Raw genomic sequence first — 13,545 nt, 5'->3', positions numbered from 1 at the left:
GAGAAAATATCGGTAAGTCTACCCTGGTAATCCCTGCAAATACTAGCGATACTGCCTTGATTACTGCCCTGGTGATGAGATCCGTCAATGTTAATCTTCAGTGTGCCAGGATCTGGGGGACGCCAGAGATGTCCCATTTGTGTGACGGAGGGATGCTGATGTGCATTGGAGGGCGAAGACAATCGATCTACTTGGGTATGAGTTAGAGCTGCTTCTATGACCAGGGTTGGATTAGGAAATTTGCCTCTGAAAAGGAAGCCGTTCCGAACCCGCCAGATCTGCCACAGGACATTGGATATCAGCGCGAGTCAAGGTAAGCGGTTGCCATTGCCTACTGTGGATACAATCCATGAGTCCAGCCTCTGTATATTGTTAGGGTCAATTGATAAGCCAATCTTTGAGTGCGACCATACTTGATTAGTCCACAAACAGAGTAAAAACAAATGTTCTAAAGTTTCTGGAATCTGGTTTTTACATATTGAGCAACAAGGATTGTTTATAATATGCCTTCGATGCAGGTTGTGTCTTGTAGCTATGGAGTCGTTACAAATGGACCAGAGGAATATACGGATCTTAGGAGCTGCAGGCATCTTCCATAGATTGCGCCAAAGCCAGGTAGGAGTTTGGTATGAAGTAGAAGCACCAGCTGTTAATCCACTTGATTTAGTCTGTGTGATTGCATGGTATGCTGATTTTACGGTGTACGTACCCTGATTTGTAGCTGTCCAAATGAGTGCATCTTTGGTAAAAGTTGGTCTAATATGAATGTCTGCAATTTCTTGAATTATTGGCAAGTCGAAGAATCTGTGCAGTAAGTCGATTTTCCATGAATCGGTAGACTGATCAATAAGATCAGCTACTAGGAGGGGTTCTTCTTGGGCCTTTGGTCCACCTAGAATACCCATGGATAGCCATCGATCTTCTCTGATACTAATGCATTTACCATCTCCTACTGACCAACGGATGTTGGGTAAGGTAGCTGCTCGTCCACTCAAGAGGCTCTGCTAGCCCCATGATGGGCGGGAGCCCTTGACAGCTTTAAGAAAGGTGGATGAATGAAAATATAATCCTCTAAAGAACTTGCCCCATAATGAGAATGGTTGATGAATAAGACGCCATGCTTGCTTACCAAGCATGGCTTCATTGAAACTGATTAAATCTCTGAAACCCAAACCCCTTTCCTCCTTTCGGTTCTGTAGTCGTCCCCAACACTGCCAATGAATTCCAGCTTTGCTTGTTTCATTGTTCCACCAGAATTTAGCCATACGCTGTTCTATAATTTTACATAAGGATCTAGGAATCTTAAAAATAGACATGGCATATTGTGGAATAGATTGAATCACTGTCTTGAGCAGAACTTCCTTCCCTCCCTTAGATATAAGCTTCTCCTTCCACCCCTCTAATTTCAATTGAACTCTAGTCAGAATCCAAGAAAACATATCCCTTTTAGAGCTGCCCCAATCAGTAGGTATCCCTAGGTATTTACCACATCGCGGCAATATAGGTACCCTTAATTCACTTGCCAAATTCTCTTGTAGTGACATAGGACAAGATGGACTGAAGAAAATTCCAGATTTGTTTCGATTAATAGCTTGTCCAGTGGCCAAACAATACTGATTTAGGATGTTAGATAGATTCTGGCACTCCATTAGAGATACCATTTAGGTAAAAAACGGCATCATCTGCGAAGAATAAATGAGATAAAGTGGGACACCATTGATTCAATTTGATGCCTTTGAGTAAGCCCATATCCAGAGCATTCCGAATGAGAAGTGATAGGAGGTTAGCAATGAGAATGAATAAGTAAGGGGATAAAGGATCACCTTGCCTAAGCCCTCTGGTAGGATGAAAGCTCTGTAGATAATTACCATTCATTTTAACACACAAAGTTGTAGTTGAGATGCACTGCATGATTAGCTGTACCCAATGAGACTGAAAGCCTAGACGAAGTAGGTAATCTTGAAGAAAATCTCATTCTATACGATCATAGGCCTTCTGCATATCAATTTTGAGCACATCTTGAAAATGACGCTTTTTTTTCTAAATTTGATATGATGAATGACTTCCTGTACGATAAGAACATTATCTTGAATCTGTCTTCCAGCAACAAAAGCACTTTGTTCCTCATAAATTAGAGCAGGCAGTAGGGGTTTTAACCTGTTATTGAGTACTTTAGAAAAAAATTTATAAGCATAGTTGCACAAGCTAATAGGTCAATATTGATCCAAACATTCTGGGTTTGGGGTTTTGGGGATCAACGTTATAGCAGTTCTATTTAAGTCCACCGGTAATGATCTAGAATTGAAAAATAGTTGAACTGCCCGATAAATATCTTCCTTAAGAACCTCCCAATGAGATTGTTAGAACATACCAGTCAAACCATCGAGACCTGGGGCTTTTGAAGCACCTAACTGAAAAGTGGCCTCTTTTACTTCTTCCATTGTTACCTGTGCTAAAAGCATGTTGTTCATTTCAATGGTAACCATCTGTGGACATTGTTGTAAAATCTGGTCATAACAGCGAGGGCCAAAGGTTGTGTATAGGAGTGAAAAATAATCTGTAGTCATTTGTTGGAGCTGGTCAGGATCCCGAATCCATTGTTGATGATTATCTCGCAATACTGAAATATGATTACGTTGTCGTCTTTGGAGAGTAGTGGCATGAAAAAATCTAGTATTGCGATCTCCCCACCTTAACCAATTTATCCGAGAACGCATCGCCCAATATTGCTCTTCCCTCTGCCATACCTTGTGAAGTTTTGCTTTTAAAAGTTGTTGCTGTGCCTGATTTAGAGAGGTAGGGTATTGGTTAGTCAGCATTTCTAACTGGTGCTCCAATTGTGTTGACTGTTGTCTGTTGTGGGAGAACCTCTTACGACTCCAAATGGATAAATCAATAGCAACCACACGTAGTTTTGCTGATAGAGGAGAGTCCTTTCTTGAACCGGATTGCCAAGAGGTTTGAATGACTGAGTGACAATCAAGATCCTGATTCCAGAAGACTTCAAAGGTAAAATGTCTTTTTCTTCGAACCATGCAGGGTTTTGTATTTAAAACAAGTGGACTATGGTCTGATCCTACTGCAGGGAGTGCAATCACCTGAGCATTTGGGAACATAACGCGCCAGTCAGCAGTGCAGACAGCTCGATCAAGACGTTCCTTTACCAAGGCATCCCCATCTCGATTGTTGGACCAAGTGAATGCGCAGCCATGAGAAGGGAGATCCAGCAAGCTGCAATCATTGAGAACCTCTTGAAAAGAAGACAAGCAATAAGAGTCAGCAGGTCGAGATCCCATTTTCTCCCAACGGTGAAGAATTTCATTAAAATCACCAAGGCAAACCCAAGGTAAAGCATTGGATCTGCTATTCCTTCTCAAAGTCTGCCAAAGATACCGACGATCTTGATCAACTGCAGGAGCATGAAGACAAGTAATCCTCATGGACCTTCCTTCCGAAATGTCCTGGTTGATGAAATCAAAATAATGCTGAGAGGAGGTGAAATTAGTCGACTGAAAGCCATCATTCCAAAAAAGGGCTAAGCCACCTACAGAGCCAACAGGGCTGAATACTCGAAGATGCAAAAAACGCAAGGTACGTTCAAACGAAATAAAACATCATCACAATTCTTTGTTTCCATCAAAAACAACAAGTCGAGGCTTTTCTTTTGCCCGGTAGGGCTTTTAAAGCTTGAACTGTCAGGGGATTGCCCAAACCCTGACAGTTCCAACTGATGATTTTCATCTTTGCACAGGTGGCTATTGTGGGCCAGCCACCAACGCCCGTATGTTTTCTTCAGTCACCATTACAATTGGTGTGTCCAATAAGAGTGAATCATCAAAACCTCCCAGATGCCCTCCAGGTATGTCATATGGTGTATAACGTCTAGGTTTCTTTGCAGGACCTATTTTAATACTCTGACGAGCACTTTTGCCTTTCTTTTCTTGGGGAAGTGAGGTCTGAATTTGCACTCCTTTAAGCTTGTCCTCCGCAGGAATTAAGGCAGTAGTAATATTATGATGTGATGGGGAATCTGAGTTCAATATTGCTGAACAGCCCTTTGATACAGTGGATTTCCTTTGCTGCGCAGGAATAGGTACTTGGGGGAGAGGTGGTGGTAAAAGAGGGAGGGGTTGAACATTGGAAGGAGGTGTCTCAGGTACTAATTCCTCCCTTTCCTCCTCCTCAGATGATTGTCCATAGAAAACTTTCCAGTATGGGCTATATTGCTGAACTTCAGCTTTCATCCAGGGACCATAAGGTGTTTTCTCAGAGTCTGTGATCATAGTCTCCTCAAAAGGTATAGACAGACAGGAGTCAATGTAATGGCCCAATCGACCACAGGAGTAACAGTAGTGAGGTAACCTTTCATACCTGAAATCCAGCCAGAGAGTTTGGTTATTGAATTTAATGAGTCTACCAACCTTCAATAGTTCAGATAAAGGCAGCTCGACTCGTGCTCGACCTGCTCTCAGAGTGGAACCAGGTACAAAATCTGATTTTATTTGCAAAACAGTGCCAACTGTACTGACTGCCTTACGAATCATATCATCTATACAGCATTCGAGAGGCAGTCCAATGACCTGGACCCAGAACACACAGGTGGAAAAATCATAACAGTGCAGAGGGGTGTTGGCTACCCAAGGTTTGAAATTAATGAGATGTCCCGAAAATTGCCAAGGTCCAGTTTCTAGGATTCTTTGTTTTTCAGCTTGAGACCGGAATTTTGCTAGATAAATTCCCTCTTCTCGCTGCAGGATATCAACTTTGTCGGACTTCCACGCCCTCTTCAATACCGATTGGAAAGCTTGGAAGTTAAAAGTAGGATTCGAAGGAACCTTATCGATTAATGTCAACTTGCATTCCTCAACTGCTTCAGGTGGGAGTTGAACATGCCATTCATCAATTTCTTTTTCTGAGCATAAACGTCCCAATTTTTGACAGAGTGCTGCAATTCGATATGCATCTGTATCATCGTCACTAGCCATTACCAGAGAGGGATTGTCGCCTTATAAGATGAAGACGTATACTGAAAAAAGGGAGACATGCAGATGAAACTGAAACCCAGAAAGTAAAACCAAGATTCATGAAGCCATTGCGAGATAGGGTAAGGTGCCTCAGAAGATAAAGGCCGTATACAGAGAAAATGTGGACATGCAGATGAGGAAAGACCCAGATGATGAAAGATCGAAAAGCAGGAAAGATGAGCTAAGTGGAGAAAAGGGTAGTGTGCGAACTGTGGGTAAGCTGCTGAGAGTATGGACAGGAAGAAGAGAGAATAGGAAGGTGATGAATTGTCACTCGCATTGCGACGGCAAAGTGATAGCAAGCTGATGAGGAAACAGAGTTAACGTAGAAGAAGAACTCTATCCATTGATAGAGAGAAAACTCGACAAGACGAGAGAAGATGGTTGAAAAATCAGGAAAAATATTCAGACATAATTTAAGATAGAAAATTTGATCATTGAACACTTAAAATCAAGTGGGTTGCATTCCTTCCGTCTAAAAACAGATTGTCCACGCCCCCATGACTCTAATTAGATGGCCAGCATTAATTACGCCGATTATTAAGCGAAGGAGAATATGATGTTCCTATTCGAAATGAGGATCGGAATAAGTTTGAATTCCTTTTTGCTGAAAATGGGATGTTGATTTAGTTCTAAAACTCGATGGGATCTCGATCATACCTGCTTCCGGAATTTCGGACAGCAAAGAGAACGAAACTAAACTCGACTTGCTCAAAATATGGCTATGGCTGATTGAAGATATCCTTGTATGAATTAAAGGGAGATTCCACAGTGCTTGTTCATTGATTCATTCTCGTAAACATATGTCTATACATTGCCAATTTACAAGTCTATCACCCTTCATTGTCCTTTTCTTCTTCTTGAGGGATTTACATCACCAGAAGAGGAAGAGGTAGAACCCTAAGAAATGATCTATTCTAGGGTCATTAGATGAGCTCAAGCTAACCTACATATCCCTCCCCCCCAATTTAGAGTCAAAGGCATCAATGGAGGGACACGATTTAGCCGAACGAAATAGATGTTGCCGGAAAGAAATTATTCGATCAGTGCATTGCGTGTATTAAATTGACTTTAAACCGTTTGATTTGGTGGGTCACACAAGAAATTTATGTGAAATTTGATAATCCAAATTCATATTAGTATAGACATTAGACTAGTTGAATCCTTGCTAGTTGTCAAGAGACTTCCTCTACCAACTAAAATTATTTGCACAACCGTGAAGCTCAAAGTCTTAAGAATCAAGACCGGAGCCGAATATGCATATCACAATGTTAATCTCTACTCAAACTTGTTATGCAGTAACTAAATGAGTGGGAAAGTTCTTGCTCCGTATGGTTGACGTTGACCTAGGGTTTTATGCATGTACAGTATTTATTGCGAAAGGTTCACACAGGGTGCTTTGCTTGATTGGAGGATGGTGAACTGTTTGTCAGTTGACTTTAACGTGTTCCTATTGCCCTGAGGAACACGTTCTTGGTGAGAGCGCCTGAAAAACAAACACGAAGCTTCGATCTCCAGCCCTGAGGAACACGTTCCTATTGCCCTGAGGAACACGTTCACTTCTTTCTTTTTCGCCAGGTTTCATTCCTGGATTGGACGATGAATGAATCAACAAGTGGCCGCTGCTCTTTCCTAAACGTAAAGGAGCAGGCACAATGAACTATAATTGTGAAAACCCTTGTAGATTCATTCCTATGGTTTGATCCTTCCCGGTAAGACTTGACATGTCCAAATCGTAGTCACTTTTACGCGAGAAAGGGTGACCACCCCCAGTTGCCCGATCTAATGTCGAGGTTGAGTAGGGCTATTGCCCGTGTTGACAAGAGATTTTCAAGTATAGCCTTCCTATATTCCTCAATAAAAGGTTATCTAGCTTTCTTTTTCATTATTCCCCATCTTAAAACTTATTCCAATTCAACTAGCTAGAGAATTCATGCGAGAAAATTGTCTAAAAAGTCCTAAATTTATTTCACTTTTACTAATTTAGTCATAAACTTTTCAATTGTGATAATTTAGTCCTAGACATTTTCACTTCTTGCCAATTCAATCCATCGATCAATTTTAACCGAAATTCGCTGGCGTGGATATCGGTTATGCCACTTAAAATGGCCGATGTTAACGTGGACAATTCTTAATAATATTTTAATATTTTTAAATTTTTATTGTTTTTTTTTCTTTTCTTTTCTTTTTTGCTTAGTCCTTTTGCTGGTGGCCAGCCTTTGGCCACAAGCAATGGCCTTCTTGGATGGCCTTGCTTGCCTCAAGCAAGGCACGGTTGGGAGAGGGCGAGCCACAGTGAGGCTCGCCCTCACCTAGGTGAGAAGGCGAGACCTGACGAAGGTCGACTTCGCCCAGGCACCGGGTAGCCTCACCAAGTGAAGGCAATGCCAGGCAAGGCTACCTTGGCCTAGACAAGAGCTGGCCTCGCCAGATCCGGGCTGGGCAAGGGCAAGCTTTAGAAGTTAGACGATAGTTTCAAATGGGGTAAGTACGCGCACAGTGCGCCATAATCTCGAAGCGTAGGACGACACACTTAAGTGCGCCATAACTTCAAAACGGTACACTTAAGTGCCACTTTTTTTTTAGTGGGACACTTAAGTGCCACCTCCGGCGACCGCTTCTTAGAAATCCTACGCGACAATATTTTATTATTATTTTTTGCCTCACGTGGCTCGTAGAGCTCCAAATCAAAGATAAAAATTAAAAAAAATTTAAATTTTTTAAAAAAGTAAATTTTAAAAATTTTAATTTTAAAAATTTTAAAAATTAAAAAAAAAAAGAAATTTTAAAATTTTAATTTTAAAAAATTAAAAAAATTAAAAAAATAAGAAAATTTTAAAAATTTTAATTTTAAAAAATTTAAAAAAAAATTTTATAAAAAAAGAAAATTTTAAAAATTTTAAAAATTTAAAAAAATTTAAAAAATTTTAAAAAATTTAAAAAAATTTAAAAAATTTTAAAAAATTTAAAAAATTTTAAAAAATTTAAAAAATTTTAAAAAATTTTAAAAAATTTTAAAAAAATTTTAAAAATTTTAAAAATTTTAAAAATTCAAAAAATTTTAAAAATTTTAAAAATTCAAAAAAATTTTAAAAATTTTAAAAATTTTAAAAAATTTAAAAAATTTTAAAAATTTTAAAAATTTTAAAAAATTATAAAATAAGAAAATTTTAAAATTTTAATTTTAAAAAATTTTAAAATTAAAAAAAAAAAATAAGAAAATTTTAAAAAATTAAAAAAAAAAAAGGGGGGTGGGGGAGGCGGCGGTGGCGGAGGTGGCGGCGGCAAGGGAGCCGCCCCGTTCGGCCTCCCACCCCCCCCCCCCTTTTTTACAATTTTTTTAATTTTCTTAATTTTTAAAAAATTTTAAAATTTTCTTAATTTTTAAAAAATTTTAAAATTTTCTTAATTTAAAAAAAAATTTAAATTTTCTTAATTTTTTTAAAATTTTTGAAAATTTTCTTAATTTTTAAAATTTTTTAAAATTTTTAAAATTTTTAAAATTTTCTTAATTTTTAATTTTTTAATTTTCTTATTTTTAAAATTTTTAAAATTTTAAAATTTTTCTTAATTTTTAAAATTTTCTTAATTTTTAAAATTTTTCTTAATTTTTAAAATTTTTGAATATTTTAAATCTAATTTAATTAATTTATATACTATTATTTACACGTGGACGTGAAACGGCGTCGTTTTGCATTTTCTCCGCCACGTCGCGTGCAAAACGACGCCGTTTTGGACCGAGCTTCGCCGGAAAGTCGCCACGTCAGCCATTTGGCCGGATTTTCGCCGGAGTGGCACTTAAGTGTCCCATTTTACTCGATGATGGCGACTTAAGTGTACCATTTTAAAGTTATGGCGACTTAAGTGTCGGCGTAAATTGAGTTATGGCACTCCAGGTGTCCCGCACTCCAAATTGGGTATTAGAGTTTTGGTGTAATGCCTCCTCCTTGTACAAAGGCTGTTTCAGAAATCTCAATTATGGAGAGAGATCAATGAGACATTGAGATGGAGGAACTCTTTCCTCTCACTAAGAAGCCCTAGATTCAAGAACGTTCAGAGCCATATAAGGCTCTAGAGTGCAATCAACCGCATCGTACCTTTGAAGATGAAGAATGAGCAAATAGAGAGGATAGGAGACCGCCATTACTAGTTGAACTATCAAGCCAATTTGTGCCATAGGGTTGGTGGCTCTTGCTTCTTGTCAAAAGATTCTTTTCTATACACCAATCGGCCTGCTAACTCGAGAGGAAACACCCCTCAGACAAGTACCACATCGAAATGCGGTCGTGTTGAAATAAATGTAGCTTTTTTAAATATAAGGGCTTTAGTCTAACTTATGGCATTAGCCTTAGTTCCTTAGATAGAGGGAGGGAAGGAATGATTTCACATTAAGGGACCAAAAGCAAGCTCCCGACCATCGTGGATCGGTTAAACTAGATCAAATAGCGCATCTAATTGCAAGATTTGAAAAAAAAAAATGGAGTAGGAAGAACCCGTCTACTCAGTAAGCTAAAGTCTTACAAATTATCAAGATTAATTTGGGCGTGTTAAACATAGGTGTCTAATCCATTTGAGCAAGACTTGTTTTTCTTTTTTTGCTGGGAACAAATTTCAGGAAAACCGTAGTCAAAACAATCTTAAATAATGGAACCACCCACCTAGGTGGTGCTGCTGGCGGCGAGCTTCTCCCCCTAACACAAGGGAAGGAGTTCGATTCCCGGGCGTCGCAGGGTGACTTACCCGGTGGCACGTGTGTGGTGGCTAGCACTTGTTGCCCCCGGGGTTTACCCCCGTTACCCCGGGCTTTTTGGGTTGTCCGTGTTGGTACGATGCGCAGGTTCCCTAGGTCACCAAAAAAAAAAAAAACAATCTTAAATAATGGACATGTAAAAGGGAGTGGCGGGGGCAAAAACCTACGGTAGATGAGGAAGAGATATGACAAGACAGATTCAACGTCTGAATCTACTTCCGCTGCCTTGGGGTAAAACTAATTTTGCCAGGCTAAGTTCATAGAAGGAATTCATTTTCGTCTATCGATGGGTCAATTAAAATGTATCGTCAACCGCTCTCTCGTGAAAGGAAAAACCTTCTAAAGTGCACACTTACTTTCTAGAGTGATCTGTTGAAGCGATCTCAGAATAGACCCTTTTTATTATCTGATTGGCAATTAACTTACGAAGTGCTCTTTCTCCGGAAGCTAGAGTTTTCTCCACACACAATGGGTTGGTGTAAAGACTCGGTGTCAAACCTTTCCCTGAGGGCTGTAAAAGAGATAGGCCATACTTCAGGGGTTTGCTTCTTCTATTCTCCATGATCGCTATGCTCTTTCAAGATGGATCCGGGCCAATAGGTCAGCATTATGAAAGGGCTAGAATTCTCTAAGGCAATTTGTCTGCTAGCTTCTACTTCATAAACCTCAATATCAATATGTACCGAAGCTTAGCGCTTGTTATCATCCAGCACATCACACAAATACTCGAAGGACTCTTTTACCGCGAGGATGAACGATGAATTTTTCTTTTATCCAGTAACTTACAACTAGAGAGCAGTGCATTAACCATAATTTGTCCAATAACATGTATTCATTATTGTAATCATTATAAAATTAACGAGGCTCGACATATTGAGCAGCGGATCGAACTCAAGTTCTGTATAGCTTCAACGGTTCTTTTGCGCGAAGTGGATCATGTGTAGACCGATGGACACATACGGTATACGCACTGTTAAAGAAGCTTGTGCCCTACCCTGAAATCACCACTAACCTCTGCGGGTCGAAATCACGGGGATGTCTCGATGTCGTAAGTTTGTAAACGGGACCACAAAATGAGTAAAGAAACACGAACTGGCGCGAACGTGCCTTTAAGATGTGCTTTTTATTTTTTATTTTTTAGGTGATAACCATTTATGTACCAAGTCAAATCTCTCTCTCTCTCTCTCTCTCTCTCAGCTGCTGATGAGATTGCAGCCATATCCAGCTGTTCTTGGAGTACTTTAAGAGCACATATGATAAAATTTATATTTTTCTATTCCCTGGAACATGTTTAGAACAGAAATCCGTTTAGTAACGCAATTTATTTTTTCTATTTTTGGAATAGAAACTATTCAAGAAATAGATTTGAAGCAAAATTAGAAGCTAGAATTTTTAGTTTTTCAATTTCTAGAATAAAAGTGAGAAATCAAAACTCTTTTCATCGTTTACTCTCGTCATTGCCCGTCACCCACTCGTTGCCCATGGGATGCCGAATGCCCACTGCCCATCACCCACTATCAGCCGCCCACCGGATGCCGAACTTCGGCCACCCATCACTGGTTGTTGGCCACTCGCAACCAAACGTTGGCCGCTAACCGCCGGACACTCGCCGTCGAACGCCAGACATCAGATATCAAACATCACCGACCAGCCGCCCACCATTGGATGCCAGACTTCGGCTGCCCATCGCCGGTTGTTGGTCGCCGGTCGCTAGATGCCGCCGTCAGACATAGGCCACTGGATGCTGCCGCCGAACGTTGGACACCAGCTACCCGCCACTGGTCATCTGCCACTCACCACCATACACCAACCACCGACCGCTTGGATGCTGGCTGCTCGCCGCCAAACGCCAGCCGTCACCACCAAACATCAGACGCCCGTCGCCAGACATCAGGCTTCGTTGCTGAACGCCCGACACCGAGCGCCGACCGTCGTCACTCCTAGAAATAGAAATTTTATTACGTTATCAAATAAATTTCTATTCCGAAAGCAAAAATTTTGAATCGTTATCAAACGTGTTTTTTTGCTCAAAACTCGTCGGAGGAATAGAAATTGAGAAATCAATTTTCTGGCAAAAATTGGTTTATGTTCCAAAATTTTTATCATGCATGCCCTAAATGAGAAGAAGTCAATCGTTTCATCCAAGTTAGTGGTAGATAATTTACATGTATTTCCAGGTTTATCAGGAGAATTATGACGAGTTAAACCAGGTCTTCGCTTATATCTAACGACTGAAGAGAGCCACAATGGTGTGTGTAGGGTTCTGTCTCCTCTGCTCTCTCTTCTCGATCGTTGTTCTCTTTTTTAGGCAGAGACAGTTTTGAGACCCGAAGGTGTGCCCGAATAATGCGGGCGGCAGTGACCAAAAATTGCCTCCGCCACCAATGATGCAAATGCAGATGCCAATGGCTCCATATCCTCCAGCGGGGGTAGTCCCGCGCAGTGGACGACGGATCTCTACAGTTGCTTCGAAGATCCCTCCAACTGTGAGTGCTTTCCGCCTTCACATATGTTGTCTAATTTCAAAATTATGATGAACCAAGTAGAAGTATATCATCATTCTGATGAAACTTTCTAGTTCTAATATGCGACATAAGCAATCCATCCATTTATTTAACTTCTTAAAGTTCACCTTATGAACTAATTAATTTCTATATGCGTTTACAAAGGCTTCATCACTTGCTGCTGTCCTTGCATCACCTTCGGCCAGAATGCGGAAATCATAGACAGAGGAGCCACTTGTAAGTGCAAATTTAAGTTTTAAACACACCATATCTATTAGTTCTTCTCTACATGATTATGATCAGTCTTGCCAACATAGTTGATTAAAATGTTCCTCAAGCTTAATGAGAACTTATGTGTGTGATGACAATATATCTGCAGCTTGTGTTGCGGGCGGGCTAGTATACGACTTGCTCGCCCACGCGGGCGTCGTGTGCCTATATACGTGCAGTTACCGAACAAAATTGAGGGTTTTACACTCGCTGCAAGAAGATCCGCGCGCCAATTGCCTGGTGCACTCGTGTTGCATCTACTATGCTCTTTGCCAAGAATATAGGGAGCTCAAAAACCGCGGATTCGAACCTTCCATTGGTAAAAATTCTTTTGAAATCAAACTGCGGTTGCCTGTGTGTTCTTTTACTTACCATATTTGCTTGACCAAGCTAATTTTTGGCGAAAAACATGTATTATTTGTTACTGCTACGCGTCTCACAATGCTGAACGACGTACTAAGTATGAGTTGATCTCATTTTCCGTCGTTTTAGTGGCGAATCGTTATAAGCGGTCTTTGCACGTAAAAATCAACACCGCATGAGATCTATTCTGGTTGAAGATGGTCAATTTCTTTCTCTTTTGAGCTTCCCGCAACAAACTGAAGTTATGTTCAACCTTTTCTATCTTAGCTAATGTAGATGATCAATGTATTGATTTAAGCTTTTCCTCCTCGTGATTCATGATGCGATAAAGGTTGGGTGGCCAATGTCCAGAAGATGAACCAAGGTGCCGCAACGATGCCGCCGATGACACAGGGCATGGGTCGTTAACTTTTCTTTTCGAAGTCTATCCGATCCACACAAACTGTCCGTGTGCTATTCGGCGTAAATGTGAGCTTCGCGGGAGCTTACAATAGTCGATCATAAGTCGAAAGAGTCGAGTAGTTTATTTGCTTTTCCTATTTTTTCCCAAAACCATGATTGATTGTCTCTAGTAATTTTTTTCATGGTCCGCTTGTTCGCAATTTTAGTTGTATGACCCTTGTTGTTCCGATTT

At 40.2% G+C, this 13,545-nt stretch overlaps 1 protein-coding gene across 1 annotated transcript; it reads left to right on the top strand.

Moving 5' to 3' along the window:
* Positions 1-5,151: 5,151 nt before the first annotated feature.
* Positions 5,152-13,319, top strand: LOC120290466 (cell number regulator 1-like). The gene is made up of 5 exons (XM_039306742.1): positions 5,152-5,239; positions 12,174-12,260; positions 12,444-12,515; positions 12,658-12,867; positions 13,243-13,319. Exons 1-5 carry the CDS (start codon positions 5,152-5,154, stop codon positions 13,317-13,319), a joined length of 534 nt encoding a protein of 177 aa, XP_039162676.1.
* Positions 13,320-13,545: the final 226 nt, after the last annotated feature.

The sequence above is a fragment of the Eucalyptus grandis genome, chromosome 2, assembly GCF_016545825.1.
Source record: "Eucalyptus grandis isolate ANBG69807.140 chromosome 2, ASM1654582v1, whole genome shotgun sequence".
In the NCBI taxonomy this organism is placed as follows: domain Eukaryota; kingdom Viridiplantae; phylum Streptophyta; class Magnoliopsida; order Myrtales; family Myrtaceae; genus Eucalyptus; species Eucalyptus grandis.
Note: the sequence above shows the minus strand (reverse complement) of the source record. Positions and strands in the feature narration are given on the sequence as shown.

Excerpts from the sequence above, each read along its gene's own strand:
- LOC120290466 (XM_039306742.1), top strand. The coding sequence starts at position 5,152 with ATGCAGATGAGGAAAGACCCAGATGATGAAAGATCGAAAAGCAGGAAA. Across the intron at positions 5,240-12,173 it reads GGGTAGTGTGCGAACTGTGG|ATGCCAATGGCTCCATATCC; the intron begins GTAAGCTGCTGA and ends ATGCAAATGCAG. Across the intron at positions 12,516-12,657 it reads CATAGACAGAGGAGCCACTT|CTTGTGTTGCGGGCGGGCTA; the intron begins GTAAGTGCAAAT and ends ATATATCTGCAG.